The sequence below is a fragment of the Grammomys surdaster genome, unplaced genomic scaffold (genome assembly GCF_004785775.1).
Source record: "Grammomys surdaster isolate TR1022 unplaced genomic scaffold, NIH_TR_1.0 126185, whole genome shotgun sequence".
NCBI lineage: Eukaryota > Metazoa > Chordata > Mammalia > Rodentia > Muridae > Grammomys > Grammomys surdaster.
Genome location: NW_021620991.1, coordinates 6,472,697 through 6,489,781, shown reverse-complemented (window position 1 = coordinate 6,489,781; position 17,085 = coordinate 6,472,697). Strand labels below are relative to the sequence as shown.

General features: G+C 44.5%; 1 protein-coding gene across 1 annotated transcript in view; it reads right to left on the bottom strand.

The window, feature by feature from the left end:
• Window positions 1-613: 613 nt before the first annotated feature.
• Window positions 614-17,085, bottom strand: part of Kif1b (kinesin family member 1B) — a 124,722-nt gene continuing 108,250 nt past the window's right edge. The window contains exons 36-46 of the mRNA XM_028757800.1: window positions 11,525-11,639; window positions 10,245-10,378; window positions 9,235-9,296; window positions 7,178-7,323; window positions 6,787-7,026; window positions 5,790-5,861; window positions 4,054-4,175; window positions 2,175-2,324; window positions 1,719-1,911; window positions 1,394-1,512; window positions 614-713 (exon numbers count right to left, since the gene is read on the bottom strand). Coding sequence (XP_028613633.1) covers window positions 671-713; window positions 1,394-1,512; window positions 1,719-1,911; window positions 2,175-2,324; window positions 4,054-4,175; window positions 5,790-5,861; window positions 6,787-7,026; window positions 7,178-7,323; window positions 9,235-9,296; window positions 10,245-10,378; window positions 11,525-11,639 — 1,396 coding nt within the window. The 3' untranslated portion in view covers window positions 614-670. The remainder of the gene's footprint in view (window positions 714-1,393; window positions 1,513-1,718; window positions 1,912-2,174; window positions 2,325-4,053; window positions 4,176-5,789; window positions 5,862-6,786; window positions 7,027-7,177; window positions 7,324-9,234; window positions 9,297-10,244; window positions 10,379-11,524; window positions 11,640-17,085) is intronic.

The window sequence follows — 17,085 nt, the reverse complement described above, 5'->3', positions numbered from 1 at the left end:
GAGGAGGAGGAGGAGGAGGAGGAGGAGGAGGAGGAGGAGGAGGAGGAAGAAGAAGAAAGAGAGAGAGAGAGAGAGAGAGAGAGAGAAGAGAGAGAGAGACAGAGAGAGACAGAGAGATACAGAGACAGAGAGAGAGAAAGAAAGACAGAGAGAGAGAAAGAGAGACAGGGAGAAAAAGCAAGGTTTTTCTCCTGGCTGACAATAACAAACGTCTCCTCCCTTAGTCTCTAAGCCACCCAGGAAAAAGTAGATTATCATAAATAAAGGGGGAAAAAAAGAGAGACAGAGAAGTTACCCTGAAAACCAGAGCTATACAGAGACAACAGCTGGACGGTGACCATAAAGGGGACCTGTCATCCAAAAGGAAGGTGAAGTACACAGGAAAATCATTTGGAGATCTGCTGGATCCCCTCAGGGTGTGTGAGTGTGTATGAATGTGTAGTGGTTTTGTTCCCCTTTGTTAGGCCACATGCTACAAGTCTTAGCACAAGAAGAAGAAGCGTACAGAGCCATGGAGATAGGGACCAAGAGAACTAGAGAGGTGCAGGTGACGAGGGAGAGTCATTCAGCCACAGAATTACATACAAGAATAACCGTCAAGAATCACAAAGAGAAGGAGAGGTAACACTTTCTTTATCTGTCAAAGGCGAGCAAGGCTCAGGAGAGTTGCCTAGTACTTTGGCTGGCTCGGGCATCTGCGAGAGAGTTTTGACCTATGAGAAAAACAGGAGGCAGGATTAGAAAAGTAGATGGCGGTCTCACAGGTGACACCGCAGGCCCAGGTTTCTATGCTCCTAAACAAATAGCTAGACCAATTCTCAACTTGTGGGTTGGGATCCCTTTGGGGGCTGAATAACCTTTTCACAGGGGCCCGCATATCAGATGTCCTGCATAGCAGATATGTACGTTATGACTCTTAATAGTAGCAAAGTGACAGCTAGGAGGTCTCTACTCTAGAAACCCTGTGAGACACACGCCTCCCACATTAAAGTATTCCCAGTCCTTCCTTTACTCAGTGCTCTGGACCCTCTGCAGACCTCCTGAAAACTGAAACCAAAAGTAGATTAAGTGGTGTGGCCATGCCTATGGCCAATGTCCTTACAGCTGAGGACACGTGACACGGGAAGCAGGGTACTCATTGTCACCCTGTAACTTGCTGTACCTTGCCTTCCTTCCATTTTTAACCCAGTTAGAACGACGCATCTTTCCTATCTATGCTGGTTGTATCTGGGGCTGAAAACCAAGTAGAGAAAGGAAACAGCCACCTAGAGCCAGGCATGGTAGTGCACTCGCAGCCCTGGGGATGAGGTGGAGAACTTAGACCCCAGCTTGGCTGTCTATTAAGACTGTCTCAGCACGACGTTCAGAATGAAGCAAAGGAGCAACATCGTACCTTATTGTGCCAGCCAGAAGTGGGTTAAAGGCATATAACCAGTCATTCATGTCTTTGTCATTGAGAGCTTGCAGAAGGACCCCACGGTGCTTTGTGCATACAGCAAAAGTATTAGGTGTCTGGAAAGAGACATTAAGTAAAAGAAAGTTACTGGGGAGAATGAGTATCTACGGCCATCTTGCCATATTCACAGGGTGTAGAGCACTTCACACTGAAAGTTCAAGCAACCCAGATATAAACTAGGATCCATGCCACAGACCAGAATGCCAGACTCAAAAGAGAAGAACACAGGTAGCAACAGACAGCAAAGTCAGGGCAGACTGACCTTCACCATGGCCTGTTGGTCCTCGCTGTACTCCACCTGTGCTGTAGACAGGTTAATGATGCCACGCTCTACTGGGTCTTTGTCACTGTTATAGATGAAGACGTAAGGGCGACGAACCACAACGAAATGTTTAGCCCAGTTGCTGGAAAGTGGCTCTTTGAAATGCAGGTATCCTTTCTTAGATACCACTGAGCTAAAAGGACATTGCAGAAGAAGTCAGTTTCTCCTAAAGTAAACAGTAATAAGCTGAAATCCATCAATACATGCTTCCACTAGGCGAGCCCTCAGATGCAACAGAACAGGAAAATGATCCATTGGGCCTACATTATCACTGGCCAAAGCAACACAGAAAAAGAGCAAATGCCACAGCAGCACAGAGTGCTAGGCTCAGGCACCCACTGCACACAGCAAGGATAATCCGTGTGCTCTACAAAGGCTGCATGTCACAGCACTCACCCTGCTCTGACTTCTTCAATGTCTGGAACAAGATTGAGAAATTCATTCTTTCCTGCTCGGGCCAAATAGGGCGTCTCCACAGTTGGGACAATCTGAAACTGTTCAAATTCTTGGCAGGGACTGGAGGCACGAGAGTTGGCTTCTGGGGTCCTTACAGAGAAAGAAAAGAGTAAGAAGCATTTCAGTAAGGTCAAAGCAACTGTGGACATGTGCTCACCCAGACACAGTGCCCGGCCCAAGTACCAGAGGCAAACGTCAGCTTTGGAGTTCTGTTAAAACAAGCTGGTGTCAGAAAGGTAATTCTCAATTTCAGCTCATTTCCTTGAAAAAGGACACTGGGGACCACTAAGTCACAGGCTCTCCTGCTATCCTAAGAACATAAGCACCTGAATATGATCCGTATTCCCTCATGAGTGTCCTATCAGTCTTATGGCCAGAACTGACAGAGTGGTTCTCAAAGTGAGGTCCCTGAGTGAGAGCAGCAGCATCTTCTGGGACTGGTAGACTCCCAATCAGAGGAAGTACCTGGACCTAGAGGAGAAGGTTCCTAAGAGCACAGGAATAGAGCAGTGGTCATTCTTTGGGCCTCTGTTCTGGTTGTTAAGGATTTCCTAGAATAGCTTATCATGTGTGTGTGTGTGTGTGTGGTGTGTGTGTGTGTGTGGTGTGTGTGTATACGCATGAGCTCATGCATGCAGAAGCCAGAGGTCAACACTCTGATGCCTTCCTCTATCATTCTCCACTTAATTGTGAAAGTTTTTATCTTTTATGCAGTATCTATTTATTCTGTGAGCCCTTTACAATGCATCTTGATCACCTCCACCTCTCTACTGCCCTCAACTCCCTCTGCTTCACAATACACACCCCTTCCAACTTCTTGTTAGTAATCTGGTGAGTTCAGTTAGTGCTGTCTATATTCACACAGGCATGGGGCCAAATACTAGAGCACAGACCAGTAGACATGCCACAAAGAGAAAGGACTCTTTCCCAGTAGCCATCAGTTGCTAGTAGCTCCTCAGCTAGGAATTGGGCCTTGTGAGACCCACCCCTATTGGACTGGCTTCATCCTGTGCTGGTCTCAGGCAGGTGACCACAGCTGCCATGGTTTCATGAGTGCAATGGCCATGCCACATCCAGAAGACAGCATTGCATGGCACTCCTCCATCCCCCAGCTGAAAGGGTTTTTGTTGTTTGTTTGCTTTTTGTTTTGTTTTTTTCTTGAGACAGGGTTTGTCTGTGTAGCCCTGGCTGTCCTGGAACTCATCTGTAGAACAGGCTGGTCTCAAACGCCGAGATCTGCTTGCCTCTGCCTCCCAAGTGCTGGGATTAAAGGTGTGCGCCACCACTGCTTGGTTCATCCCCGCCTCCCTCCATCCCCAAGCTCTTGAATTCCTTCTGTTCCCTCTTCTGTGATGTTCCCTGAGCCTTGGGGATATTTTTGAGACAGAGACTCTCACTCAATCTGGAGCTCAACATTAGACTAGCTGGCCAGCAAGCCCAGGATCCACCTGTCTCTGCCTCCTGAGCACTGAGATCACAGGCGTGTCCGCTGCAGGTGCTTTTCTGTGGATGCTGGGAGTCTGAACTCAGGTTCTCAGGCTTGCACAGCGAGCACCTCACCAACCAAGCCATCTCCCTGGTCCTCTGTGTTTTATCATTTCTTGAACTGGGATGCATCTTACATTTGATTGGTGTTTTTAATTAGCTTTTGCTTTCTTAGTAGCACATATAACAATTCCATACAGCTAATAACATCCTAAATTTAATAAAATTAAATTTAAAAAGTGCCCACACATTTAGAGTTGTCCAGAATAGGAGTCCAGAACTATAGAAAAGCTGGCACTTTGTTTGCTTGTCTCTGTGAAATCTGAGTACTTACTTCTGGTCCATAGAGCTGCTCCTGGAGTCCACCAGAGAGGGGCATGTGGAGGAGGGTGTGAGGGTGGAACTGCTGAAACTGGACACCGAGGGGTCCCGTCCAATTGGAGAGATGTCAGACAGCTACAACAAGGATGGCACCAGTGAGATTCAGCAGCAGCACAATGGAGCTCAACATTAGACCAGCTGGTCAGCAAGCCCAGGAACCACCTGTCCCTGTCTCCTCAGCACCGGGATCACAGGCGTGTCCGCTGCAGGTGCTTTTCTGTGGATGCTGGGGGTCTGAACTCAGGTTCTCAGGTTTGCACAGTGAGCACTTCTCCTCTGCCTCTGCCATAGAGCAGCAAAAGCCGTCCAAGACAACTAGTATCTCGCTTTTTTAAGGCTGATTCAAAGTCACTAAAGAAAACAAGCCTCTATACACAATTATTACTGCTCTGAGGTAATGCACCAAACTGCTCTGAGGTAATGCACCAAACTGCTCTGAGGTAATGCACCAAACCCTCGGTTCTATCCCCAGAGTGAGGAAAAAAAGGAGGAGGCAGGAGAGAGTTGGGTGTGGGGGAAGAATGAGAAACTTTTTGTGTCTCTAATTCTCTTTGCCCGTCTCATAACTGTCACATAAATGCCAGGCACCTATAGCACACATGCACTGTTCTAAGCACGTGGCAAAGGCCTGCACTCATGGAGCATACATTAGTGAAGAAGGGAGACAAACTTTCAAAACGTGCCAGATGGTCAGGCCCATGTCTTTAAGTTCAGTACTGAGGAGGCAGAGGCAAGCAGAGCCCTGGGAGGTCAAGATACTACCATAGCAATTTTCCAAGAAGCCAGTGATACATAGTTATACCATGTCTCAAAAAACCCAAATAAATAAATAAATAATAAATAAATAAATAAATAAATAAATGTACCAGATAGTAGGGCCAGAAATATGTCTCAGTGGCTAAGAGAACTGGCTGCTCTTCCAGAGGGCCTGGGTCTGAGTCCCAGCACCCACATAGTACTTCACAACTATCTGTGACTCCAGTTCCAGAGGATCCAATGCCCTTTCTGACCTCCACAGGTACCAGGTGCAAAACATGATGCATGGAGCTACATGCATGTAAAATACTCATACACACAAAATTAAAATAATAAAAGGGAGAAACAAGCGTCTCAGGAGGTCGCTGGCCTGCTTAGGAAGAGGCAATGCTGTCCCAAGAAGGCAATGCTGGGACAAAACCCAGAAATGATGAAGGAGCCACGCATGGGAATGTCTAGAAGAAGGTATGTGAAGAGATCTAGGCAGGCAATAGCTGGGAAGATTGAAGGAAAAGCCAAAGGATCAGGCTGATGCAGGCCATGAGGGACACAAAAGTACTCTCAAGAACTATCCTTCTTTGCTGAATGCATTAATCCTGATGTCACCAATAGCCTCAAGGTTTTCTTTCAACAAAAGCATAGTACTTGCCAATATCACAAGCTCTTCTAATGGACTCAAAAACAAAACAAACAAACAACCTAAATATTTCCTATGACAGTGACCCTATGCTTCCTAGAAGGAGTCTACCAACTTCAGAAGTCAGTGTCCTGACAAAATCAGACGCCATGCCAGAGTATAACGCTACACACCTGCAGACACAGTCTATACCCATCTCAACCTCTAAAACCAGCAAAAGTTGTGATCAGAAATCGGACAGCTGGGAAGGAAAGAGTCAATACCACAACAGAAAAGCAATGGCTTAGTATGCTCACCTTACAGTCACTGACACTGCCGTGGACCTGGCTGAATTCTCGGTTGAAAGTGTGGGTGAGAAGCTGCAGGCACTAAAAATGAGAGAAAGATAGTCAGTCAAGGCCGAACATAAAACTCCAATGACTAAATGAAGTCCTGTATATGAGAACTAACATGTCCTACACCTATGCTAGCTTAGAATACCTAAGAATATGCTGAGGAAAGCTAGCATAGGTCTAGTTAAGGCAATAAAAAGCAAATAGATTTCAACAACCATCCTTAATACAACCAAAGCAAATTACTACAGACATAGCATAGAAGTGCTTGGAAGCAGAGCATGATGGCCCATGATAGCATTAGAGAAGCAGAGGCAGACAGATCTCTGTGAGTTCAAGACTAGCCTGGTCTACAAAGTTTCAGGACAGCAAGGGCTATAGAGAAGCCCTATCTCATTAGGAATATAACAGGAGAACCAGGCGTGGCAATATACGTCTCTAATTCCAGCACTCAGCAGACAGAGCCAGGAACAGGCTGCTGCAAATTCAAGGTCAGTGTGATCTAGACAACAAGCTTCAAGTCAGCCAAGGCAAGACAGGAAGACTGTGTCTCAGAAACCCAAAAGAGTGGACTCTTTTTCTAATTCTCAACTGAATAAAAAACACGGGTTGGGAATGTCGCCTAGTGGTAGAGTGTTTGCCAAGTATACATGAGGACCCAAATTTAATTCCCCTAACTGGAAAACCAAAACCATGAACCCTTCTGGTTGGACACACTTTCCTAAAGACATAAATTCCCTAAGCTACTGGATGCCCCTAAAGTGTGTTCTCACAATACCAACTCTATAGGACACGGCATGTGAAAGGCTTGGGACCAGTCTTAAGCTCGGGGCAAGAACTGACCCTTATTATTTCTATGCTCAGTATCAGTGTCTTCAAAGAGAGCTGCTGAGAATGACGGAAGAGACACTATCTCAGTGCCTGGTGGTAGGGACTTGAAGAGGGAGAAAGGATTCCCCACCTTTGTAGCCAGCTCTTTCTCTCGGTCTACCAGGCTCTCAATGTCTGCTGAGTCGTAGCCACTGCTCTCGCTCGGTGTGATGGCGCTTTCAAAGGTGGTGGTTGAGATCTGAGAAGAGATGCTGGTCGAGGTGCTGAGGGTCCCACTGCTGAGGCTGGGGGACAATGAGTCACTAAGAGACTTGGGTATGCTGTCACCAAGTCTCTCCCGAAGCAGCAAGAAGTGGCGAGTTTTTTCCACCTGAGAACAGGAACGTATTATCTAAGTTCATCAAGTGTTTTCATATGCAGATCACTGTGCTTTCATCACCACAGGAAGTCAAAGAGCCGAGGAGTCACAGAGGGAAGGCAGGGGTGGCAGTCCCTGACTCGGCCCAGGCTGCCCTTGATACCTCATGCAGCAGCTCCAGCTTCTCCAGCTCCCACTGGTGTTCCAGGATGAGGCTGTCTCCACGAGGTCGCCAGCCCGCTAGGTTCTCCTCTCCCCGCACGTATGCCACCGAGGTATCCAAGACTTTTCTCCTCCGCCTCTGCATGCCTAAGAGAAAGCGTGCGTGTTGTTGTTTAATCCCCCAGAGGAGAATGTAATCCCAATTTAAGTCAAAATAAATTACTCTTACACATTTTTAAATGGTAAACTAAATTTGGCCTTAAAAAGCTATAAGATTTTAGTCATTAGTAAAACTGACACCGGGAGCTTTTTAGGCGTTGCTCTCTGGCTGTGCTTTTTCTTGAACCGATGAGTAATTTCAAGTAACTCGTTGATTTGAGGAAAGAAGAGGATCTGCACAGGCATCGACTTGATAAATGGCTTTGAGGCATTTTAGCTATATACAGCTTGGTAAAATTTTGTCTGTATTAGTGCCTCAGCCATTAGAAGCTGGACAAGCTTTTCTGCCTACTTATTCTGTCTGGTAAATGCAATTTTTTTGACAGGCTATGTCTAGATTTAAGAAACTTCAGCATGTTTCTCCTTTTTGATATCCAACAGGTTTCCCCTGGGCCATATTATATAAACCATGTATCATTTTTTGTTCTCACATTTTCTGTAAGATTATAGCCTTAAGTTCAAATCCAGACTGGGTTACATGATGTAGTTATCATCCGAATATTTGTGATATAACTGAGAAATCTGAATTAAAGCTTTTAAATGCCAAAAAAAAAAAAAGAAAAAAAAATTGATGCCAGGAGTGGTGTGGTGCATGCCTTCCATTCATGCATCGAAGAGGCAGAAGCAGGTAATCCCTGTGAGTTGGAGGCTAGCGTGGTCTAAATACTGAGTTCCATACTAGTCTGGGGTACCTAGTGAGACCATGTATTAAAAAATAGAAAGCCAGGAGGTAGTGGCGCATGCTTTTAACCCCAGTACTTGAAAGGCAGAGGAAGATGGGTCTCTGAGATCAAGGCCAGTCTGGTCTACTACAAAGCAAGTTCCAGGACAGCCAGGGCCATACAGAGAAATCCTATCTCAAAAGCCATGAAAGAAAACAAATGTTTTCTTTCATTGAAATGCTGGGCTCAGACTATGGCCTCGTATGAACTACACAAATTCCTTACCATTATTAACTAGTATCTCTGCCATAAACATGGATTTCTGATTATTTCCCTGGTGAAGCTGACATTGCTGATCAATAGTATGAGGCTGGGCCGGGTGGTGGTGGCACACGCCTGTAATCCCAGCACTTGGGAGGCAGAGGCAGGTGGATTTCTGAGTTCGAGGCCAGCCTGGTCTACAGAGTGAGTTCCAGGACAGCCAGGGCTACACAGAGAAACCCTGTCTCGAAAAACAAACAAAACAAACAAACAAACAAACAAAAAACAAACAAACAAAAAAACCAAAAAAGTAAAAACAGTATGAGGCTGACAAATGACCTCTGATAAGTGGTACAGTAAGCAGTTGTAAGGTTTTCTGAAGAGCTAGGCTCCATGGCTCAGAACCTGAGATCCTAACACTTGGAAGGCAAAGGGCTTCTGTAAGTTGCAGGCTTGAACAAAATCCTGTCTCAAGAAATGCTTTCTAAGCCAAAGATCTTTTTGTTTTTGTTTTTTGAGACAGGGTTTCTTTGTGTCTCTGTGTGTTTGTGGAACTTGCTTTGTAGACCAGGTTGGCCTCAAACTCACAAATACCCACCTGCCTCTGCCTCCTGAGTACTGAGACTGAAGGTGTGTGCCACCATGCCACACTAAGCCAAAGTTATTCTAAATTCTCTCAACAAGTTCATATTTCACAGCCTAGTTGTGGGGCACCATTTTTATAATCATATTAAATAAATAAATCATAAATCAAACAGTGTATCTTACCACCACCACCACCACCACCACCACTACCACCACCACCACCACAAAACTGGTTTGTAAAATACTAAAAATACTTTCTTCCTCCCAACATAAATGAGACTGCAAATTTTTTAGTAATACCCCTGACACATCCGGTGTGGTAAGAACGTACCAGGGCTCCCAGTATCTGCCATTTTGCATAAGCTCAGCTCGTAGATTCCAGTCACTCGGTTGCTATTTGAATATAAAGTAGAACAGCTGATGAGTTTCTTGTAGCACAAAATGGGAAAACCTGGGTTTGTTTACTTAAGAAAGATCAAGTCTTCTCAATGGGCTACAATTCCATACTTAGATATACACTGTTTTCATTTTTATTTATTTCTGTGTATGTGTGTTTGTGTGTGTGTCTGTGTATATGCATGTGTAGGTTGATGGTCAGCTTGGGAAGTCAGTTTTCTGGTGCCATCATGTGGGCTGTGGCTCAGGTTGACGGCAGGCCCCTTCACCCCTGGGCCATCTTTCTGGTCCTAGTTAAGACACTGATTATTTTTTATCATTAACTGTTGTTTACTTATTTACTTTATTTCTCTTAAGAGATGTCTATTTTCAGTTTGATATTTGGACCACTGTTATTTCAAAATGATGAATAGAACAGGATACACTAGAAAATTCACAACATAAATGAGAAAACTAAGAACTTTTCTTGACATAAGAGAAGAAAATGTCTGACTGAAAGGAAATGATTAACAACAAATCCTGGACACTGCAGGAAGGGACTCAATGTTTCACTGCATTGTAGTCATTCTTCTTTTACTCACTAAGATGAGTGTGATATTCAAGTTTCCAGGCCATATAGCCTCAAAGGTGTATTTTTTGTGTGCCTAAAATAGGTACAATAACTCTTATACTGAAGGAAATCTCAATGGCAAGCTATTAAAAATATGAGTAATAGTGATAATTAGTCCTTATTAACCTGCTTTGGAAGTATTTACATAGAATACTCTTCTTCATCATTAACATTGTAGTAAATGCCACCATGCAAGTCATCTCAACTCAGGTGTCAGTTACTCAAATGGTTTATACATGACAAACTAACTTGCAACAGGAGTTGGGAGACCTAAGCCTGCTGTCTCTGTTGGACTAGGCAAAGAACTGGAAACTCAGCTTGTTTAAAAAACTTACGAGTCTGGTGACTTTGAGTAGCCACTACCAAAGAGGTTTCGCAGGGAACGTGGTGGTGAGATCTTGGCATCTCGGGAATAGAAGACCATGCACACATCCTTAGTGATAACAGCTGGCTGGATGCAATGGTCCAACTGCAAACAGACAAGATAAAGTGCTGAATGATAAGGCAGAGCAGCTGTGGTGAAAGCTGTCCAGTAGTGGATTAGGAAAGCTGGTTCCAGCTGTGGAGATAGGTAGGCTTCTGCTTCAGTGATTTCCAAAGCCACTCAACAGATAATAATACAAAGTCAGATGCATTCATAATACATGCATATTTTCTTTTGAGGGAAAATTCTATCATTGCACACACTATTTAAAAATGAAGAAGCCAGCCATGGTGGCACATTCTTTGAATCTCAACACTCAGGAGGTAGAGGTAGGTGGATCTCTCTGAGTTCAAGGCCAGCCTAGTCTACAAAGAGAGTTCCAGGACAGCCATACCTACACAGAGAAATCCTGTCTTGAAAAACAAAACAGAAAATGAAAGAGAAAGAGAGAGAGAGAGAGAGAGAGAGAGAGAGAGAGAGAGAGAGAGGAGGAAGAGGAGGAAGAAGAGAAGGAGGAGGAGGAAGAGGAGGAGGAGGAGAAAGAAGAAGAGGAGGAGGAGGAAGAGGAGGAGAAGAAAGGAGGAGGAGGAAGAGGAGGAGGAAGAGAAGAAGAAGAAGAAGAAGAAGAAGAAGAAGAAGAAGAAGAAGAAGAAGAAGAAGAAGAAGAAAAGAAGGAGGAGGAGAAGGGACACAGAAGCTCATGAGAGGACAGACACAGGGCAGTAAGTGACCGCACAAAAGTCAGAATCTAGCTCAGATCAGGCATGATGGCGCCTGCCTATAATCCCAGTGTTTGGGAAGTAGAAACAGGAGCAACAAGTCATCTTCGGCTACATAGTAAGTTTGAGGCAAGCCTTGGATACGTGAGACTCAAAAACATAAAATCGGAAGAACTCAGGCTTGTTCCAAGACCTGGAAGTAGTCTCTGTTACGATCAGGAAAACACGGCAAGAAACTGTCCTAACTGGTGATTGGGTTCCTGAAGCTTAAGTGATCAAAAACGTTGTGCTCTTCTGACTCAACAGAGCCCTGGAACAGAATCTAAAACAATTAGAACAGCTAGCGAAGTAAAACCACATGAACAGTGTAAGGATATGGAGGGGGAAGGGAAGAGAAAGTAAGCTGGATTTCTGCTGACTGCTCCTGTCACCGCCTACTTCTCAGGGCCTGCTCAAGTTATGGGTCCCTTACCTCCAGATAAGCAGATAAGGTCATGTAGATCTTTTCTCCATAGGGTGTCACCCGGTTCAGAAGGAGCGAGTTATGTAGGGAGCTGTCCCATACAGCCTCGAAACGGTAGAAAGTCCTGAGGTCAGAAAGACAATGTCAACCCAAAGTAGCCAATGGTAGCAGAAGGATCACCACTGGCAGGGTCCTAAGGAATCCCATGCCAGTCACTACCATTCTCTGTTTATCACACACTAACAGAGGCAGGCACCCATCCGTTAGGGATACTTAGCTGTGCGCCTCATTCCTGCGTTTTGATAAAGTTGCTGCCTGCTAACATGAGCACAGTGGCAGCACTGCCAGGAATGGGCCGCACGGCTGCAGCCAACACTCGGGCAGAGGCAGGACAACTGCTGAAGTCTGACCCTAGCTTGGTCCAATATCCAGTTTTGTCTACCAAGCTCTAGACTGGCAAGGGCATAGCACAAGACTCTTTCTCAAACAAAGCCAGCCCCACCACCAACATAAACTATGAGGATATTCAAAAGAAGTAAGAAGAATGTAGACAGAATCTGAAAGAAAAATTCCAAGTGGGCCATCCTGTCTGTTTTAATAACAGATAAGAAGGACTCAGCCAGGCATGGCGGCAGGCACATGCCTTTAACCTCAGGAGGCAGAGGCAGGCGGATTTCTGAGTTCAAGGCCAGCCTGGTCTACAGAGTGAGTTCCAGGACACCCAAGACTACACAGAGAAACCCTGTCTCAAAAAACAAAACAAAAACCAACCAACCAACTAAACAAACAGAAAAAGTAAGGACTCTGTAACAGGTAGGCTTCAGTGTCCATGTCCCCGAGATCTAAACTTCATAGGATGATGGCTCTGCAGACTCTCAGAGATGCTTGAAGGTAGGAACAGGCAGAATCTAATTATTTCATCGAACAAACCCAAGTTCATTTATCAGTAGTAGAGAAGAATTTGACAACACTAAAGGTAGTTTTTATCATTCATTCCTTCTAAATGTATCTGAAAATTAACCTTATAGTTAAGAAATAATCATAAGCTAAATTTAGCAGACTGGTTTCAGTTCTTCAAGTCTGAGTTTTTCCTACTGGCAATATGACAGACAGGTGGCACAGGTGGGGCTACAGATCAATTCCAAGGCCTGTATCATTTTCCTTCTTAGAACTCTGACACCTTATGGGGGAGATGTTCTTGTAACCCCATCTCCCTCATAACACTAGTCTTAGGAAGAACCGAGCTCACCTACCTCCCGTAGAAAAACTGTTTACTGTACCCTACTCCCTGCCAACCATGTTTCCCCTTCCGTCTCTCCAAATGCTGACCTCACTAGTTCTGCCTTTCTAGGTCTCCAATGACAACTAACAGGCATATTCTCTCTCTAGGCACACCCCATGCATCGTCCTCCAGAGAACGCGAGCAGAGAACACGCTCTGAAAGTGAATCCCCTGACCACAGCTCATGTTTCCAGTGCCCAGATTTGAGGTGTGGCCACGCCCATCTGCAGCTGTCCTTACTCAGGTCTTTTCTGAAATGTGACGGTTTCTCAGTGTCAAGTTTTTGAGGCAATGAATGTGGAACAAGAAAATTCACTATATAGACTCAGAAGGCAGACAGCAACAATGAGACAGTCATCAGGTGACCCAGAGTAAAACAAAAATGCCAGGCAAGGAAAGCCTTTTTCGTGGCTTAGAGATTCAGCAGAACACCTCCATGTACTCAAAATCTTGTTTAAAGTAATAATGCTGGGGGGGGGGGGGGGGGGGGGGGGGGGGGGGCGTGAGGGGGAACTACTCCAGCCAACTGAGGTGGAATGAGCCTCCTTCAAAGCCTTTCGCCTTGATACTCTGGAAACATCGGCAGGAGGATCCTGTGAGTTCAAGGTCAACATGGTTTATACAGTGAGGCTGTCTTTAAAACAAAACAAAAACCCTAAGTAGTTAACTAACTAGTTAACTAACTAACATTTCTTCTTACAGACTCAACTATCCGAAGAGTCAATCTGCTTTCCATGCACAGAGCAGAACCAGTAAGTGAGATCTGCAGTCGACTTTTCAAGCCTTGAGAGAGGTGGGGCAGAGCAAGGGGTGAGGGGAGAGAGAATGGCAGGGCACAAAGCCTGAGATTACATATGACATGTAAAATATTCCAGTTTACAATGTAGGAAAGAACAACTTGAAGAGGTGTTTAAAACTTATTAAATGCAATGAGACAATCATTTAGCAAGTCATCCGGGAAGTGAAGTATGAAGCGGACAGCACCGGGGCATTCTTAGGTTGTAAAGTTAGGTCTTGCTCTAGTCTAGGTAAGGCTTAGGTTTACACAGGAAAGAAACCACTGAATTAAAACAGGAACCAAAGCAACATACGACATAAAGCGTTCTGGTAAACTAGGATCTCTACAAGCAAAAAAGCCAACAGAAAATACCTAGGTATATCCTTATCAAGAAAGAGCCTGCAAAAACACAAGACGCTTCTGTTAGTCCAGCAACCAAAAACACAGACACAAAGAAAAACAAACAAATATATATGGAGAAATAGAAACACACAGAGGAAAATATTTTTAGAAAAGGCAAAATATGCTGAGAAGCAAACTGAATTCCGGTGGACAATGAACATGGGATTCTGGGACACAATCTGGTAAGGGGCTTAAGATGACATGAATCCTTCTCCCAAGACTTTCATTAAGAAAAACAATGGGCTGACAAAGTGGTGCACGCCTTTAACCCCAGCACACGGGAGGCAGAGGCAGGCAGATCTCTGTGAGTTCTAAGCCAGTCTAATCTACAAAGCGAGTTTCAGGACAGCCAGGACAGTTATTCAGAGAAATTCTGTCTCAAAAAAGCAAAAATTTAAAAATGAATAGAAAATAAAAAAGACGGACTACAAAGGAACACGGAGATCAAATCTTTAATGACCCCCCCCCACTCCCCAGTTATGATATGGTAAGAAACTGCTGTTGAGCTAAGAGAAAACCAAGGCTTGGTTAACACAAGTGCAGGTGTGGACAGAAAGGGAATCAGGATCTTACCAATTACTCTCACTGTCAATGCGTTAGAGACCCTCTGAGACACACATATAGTGGAACCAATCTGCAGATGTATACATTAATTTAACACTAGCTCTTAGATAACCTGAACAGCAACTTGCCATATTAACCTATGAGCCTGTGATGGTAAACACTGTGTAACTTGGCAGGACCTAGAATCTTCTCAGAGACAAATCTGCAGGCATGTGTGGGAGGACTGTCTAGGCCAGGTGAACTGAGGTGGAAAGAGCTTCCCTAATGAGACCTGTGCCATTCCATGGCTGCTGTCCAGACTCAACATACAGAACCCAGTGAGCTGAGCACCAGTGTTCATTGCTTTCTGCCCCTTGGCTGCAAGTGCAGTGACACCAGCTGCCTCAGGTTCCAGCTGCAGATGCAGTGACACCAGCTGCCTCCGGCTCCGGCTGCAGATGCAGTGACACCAGCTGCCTCCGGCTCCGGCTGCAGATGGAGTGAGACTAGCTGCCTCCGGCTCCAGCTGCAGATGCAGTGAGACCAGCTGCCTCAGGCTCCGGCTGCCTACACGATGGCCTATATTCTTGAGCTGTAATAAACCTCTCCTTCCTTAAGTAGCTTTGCCAGGTGCTTTTTCATAGCAACAAGACAAATGACTAAACAGATCTCTGTCTCCAAATTGGAATATTCCAAACTAGAGAGGTGTCTCATACGCCTAGATAATTAATTTTAAAGACCGAGTTGCTTACTAAGAGTTACTAGTATATATCTGTTCTTAAACATTGTTTTAAATGTATATAAACGTTTTTCCTGCATGAAGGTAAGTATACCACATGTGTGCTTGGTGCCAGAGGAGTTCAGAAGAGGGTACTGGAACTCGAGTTCTGAGTTATGATATGGGTCTAGGAACCAAATCTGGGTCCTCTTCAAGAGCAGCCAGTGCTCTTAACTGGTAAGCCATTTATCCAGCCTTCTTAAATCTTTTTATGACAACTTTGTTAATTATTATAACCATTTACATTTAATTAAATATTAGGCATATCAATCAAATATAAGGCTAAATAGAACTTTCTGTGAAGATCAATTTAAATGATTTTTCCTAATATGAGAAGTTGAATTGTTTAATATCTGTTGAATTTAGATGAGATTTTTCTTTTGAGACAGACTTTCACTCTGTGGCCCACCAACAGCTTCTGACTTTCAATCCCCTAACCCCCTTCCTTTCAGCTTCCAGTTCTTGTTCCACCAACTGTAAAACCATAGGATACACTAAAGTGTGTGTGTGTTTTTAACAAGAAAGACAGCATTCCAACAAATAATCCCATAATTAAAGAACAGACTTTGACCTACTGCAAGAATTGATAACTTAATGTGTACACACAAAGCTTCAATTATTACAAAAAATGTTGAGGCTAGATAGATAACCCAGCAGACGAGGACCCAAGTGTACTTCCCAGGGCTCACATGGTTGATAGAGAGAACCAACTCCAGGAAGGTGTCCCTTGACTTCCATAAGTACACACGCTCTCACAAAGTAAAATGTATATATATTTTTAAAAAGCCAACTTATTTGAAACCGAATTCACTTCATATAGCACCCGACCTGTTGCCAGGCTCAGGTCAGAGGACTTTTCAAGGGTACTTCAGTGTAAGGTCCGACACAGTCAGGGGTTCAACCCAACAGCATCTACTTAGCAGCTGAAGGAAATAGTGATGAATGCCAGCTGATCACTGGCAAGAGAGTCATGAGGTGTCTCTGCTGACTTCAGAGACGTGGTGCTATGTATGGTCTGCCCAGGAGGAGGTGATGGTACCCTCTCCCCAGACACAACACCCACTCACACTCAGCTTCCTTCTCACAGGCCCTGTCAGCTCTCCTTACATGCAGAAAACAAGCATGTGTGTTTGTTTGCTTTTCTTCTCCTAAGCAAAACTGCAATATAAGGAAAAAATTTAATCCTGACCCAAACCTATTCATTCTGTTTCTGCCTCCTGTCTTATTCCCACCTTTCCTAACATACACACAAGCAGGTTTTCCAGGGCATAAAGCAGCACAGAGAATTAATTCCATAACGCAAAGGCAGTGTCCTCGGCCCATACTGGATGTGCATGGTTCCCAGCCTTGTCATTCTCCAAGACAATAACCTAACCTAGAGCTGGATTACAGGTTGTTCTGAGTCACGTGAGGGGTGCGGGGAATGAAATTTGGGTCCTCTACAAGAACAGTAAGCACTTTTACTGAGTCATTTTTCTAGCTCTGAAAACAGAATTTGTTTGTTTATTTGTTTAAAGACATGCTCTCTCTCTGTAGTCCTGGCTGTCCTGTAGCTTCCTATGTAGACCAGGTCAGCCTTGAATCACAGAGATCCTTCAGTCTCCTAATCCCAAATGTGGAATTAAAGGTGAACAGCACCACATCAGAATTACTGAAGTAAAAAGGAAATTCCTTTCTTCATTTGCATCACGAGTCATTAGAAATAGGGAATCTAATGTGAATCCGTCAAACAACATCAGGCTGACACTTGTGTGATGCAGGGCATCCTACCTGCTGCAGCTGTGGGAA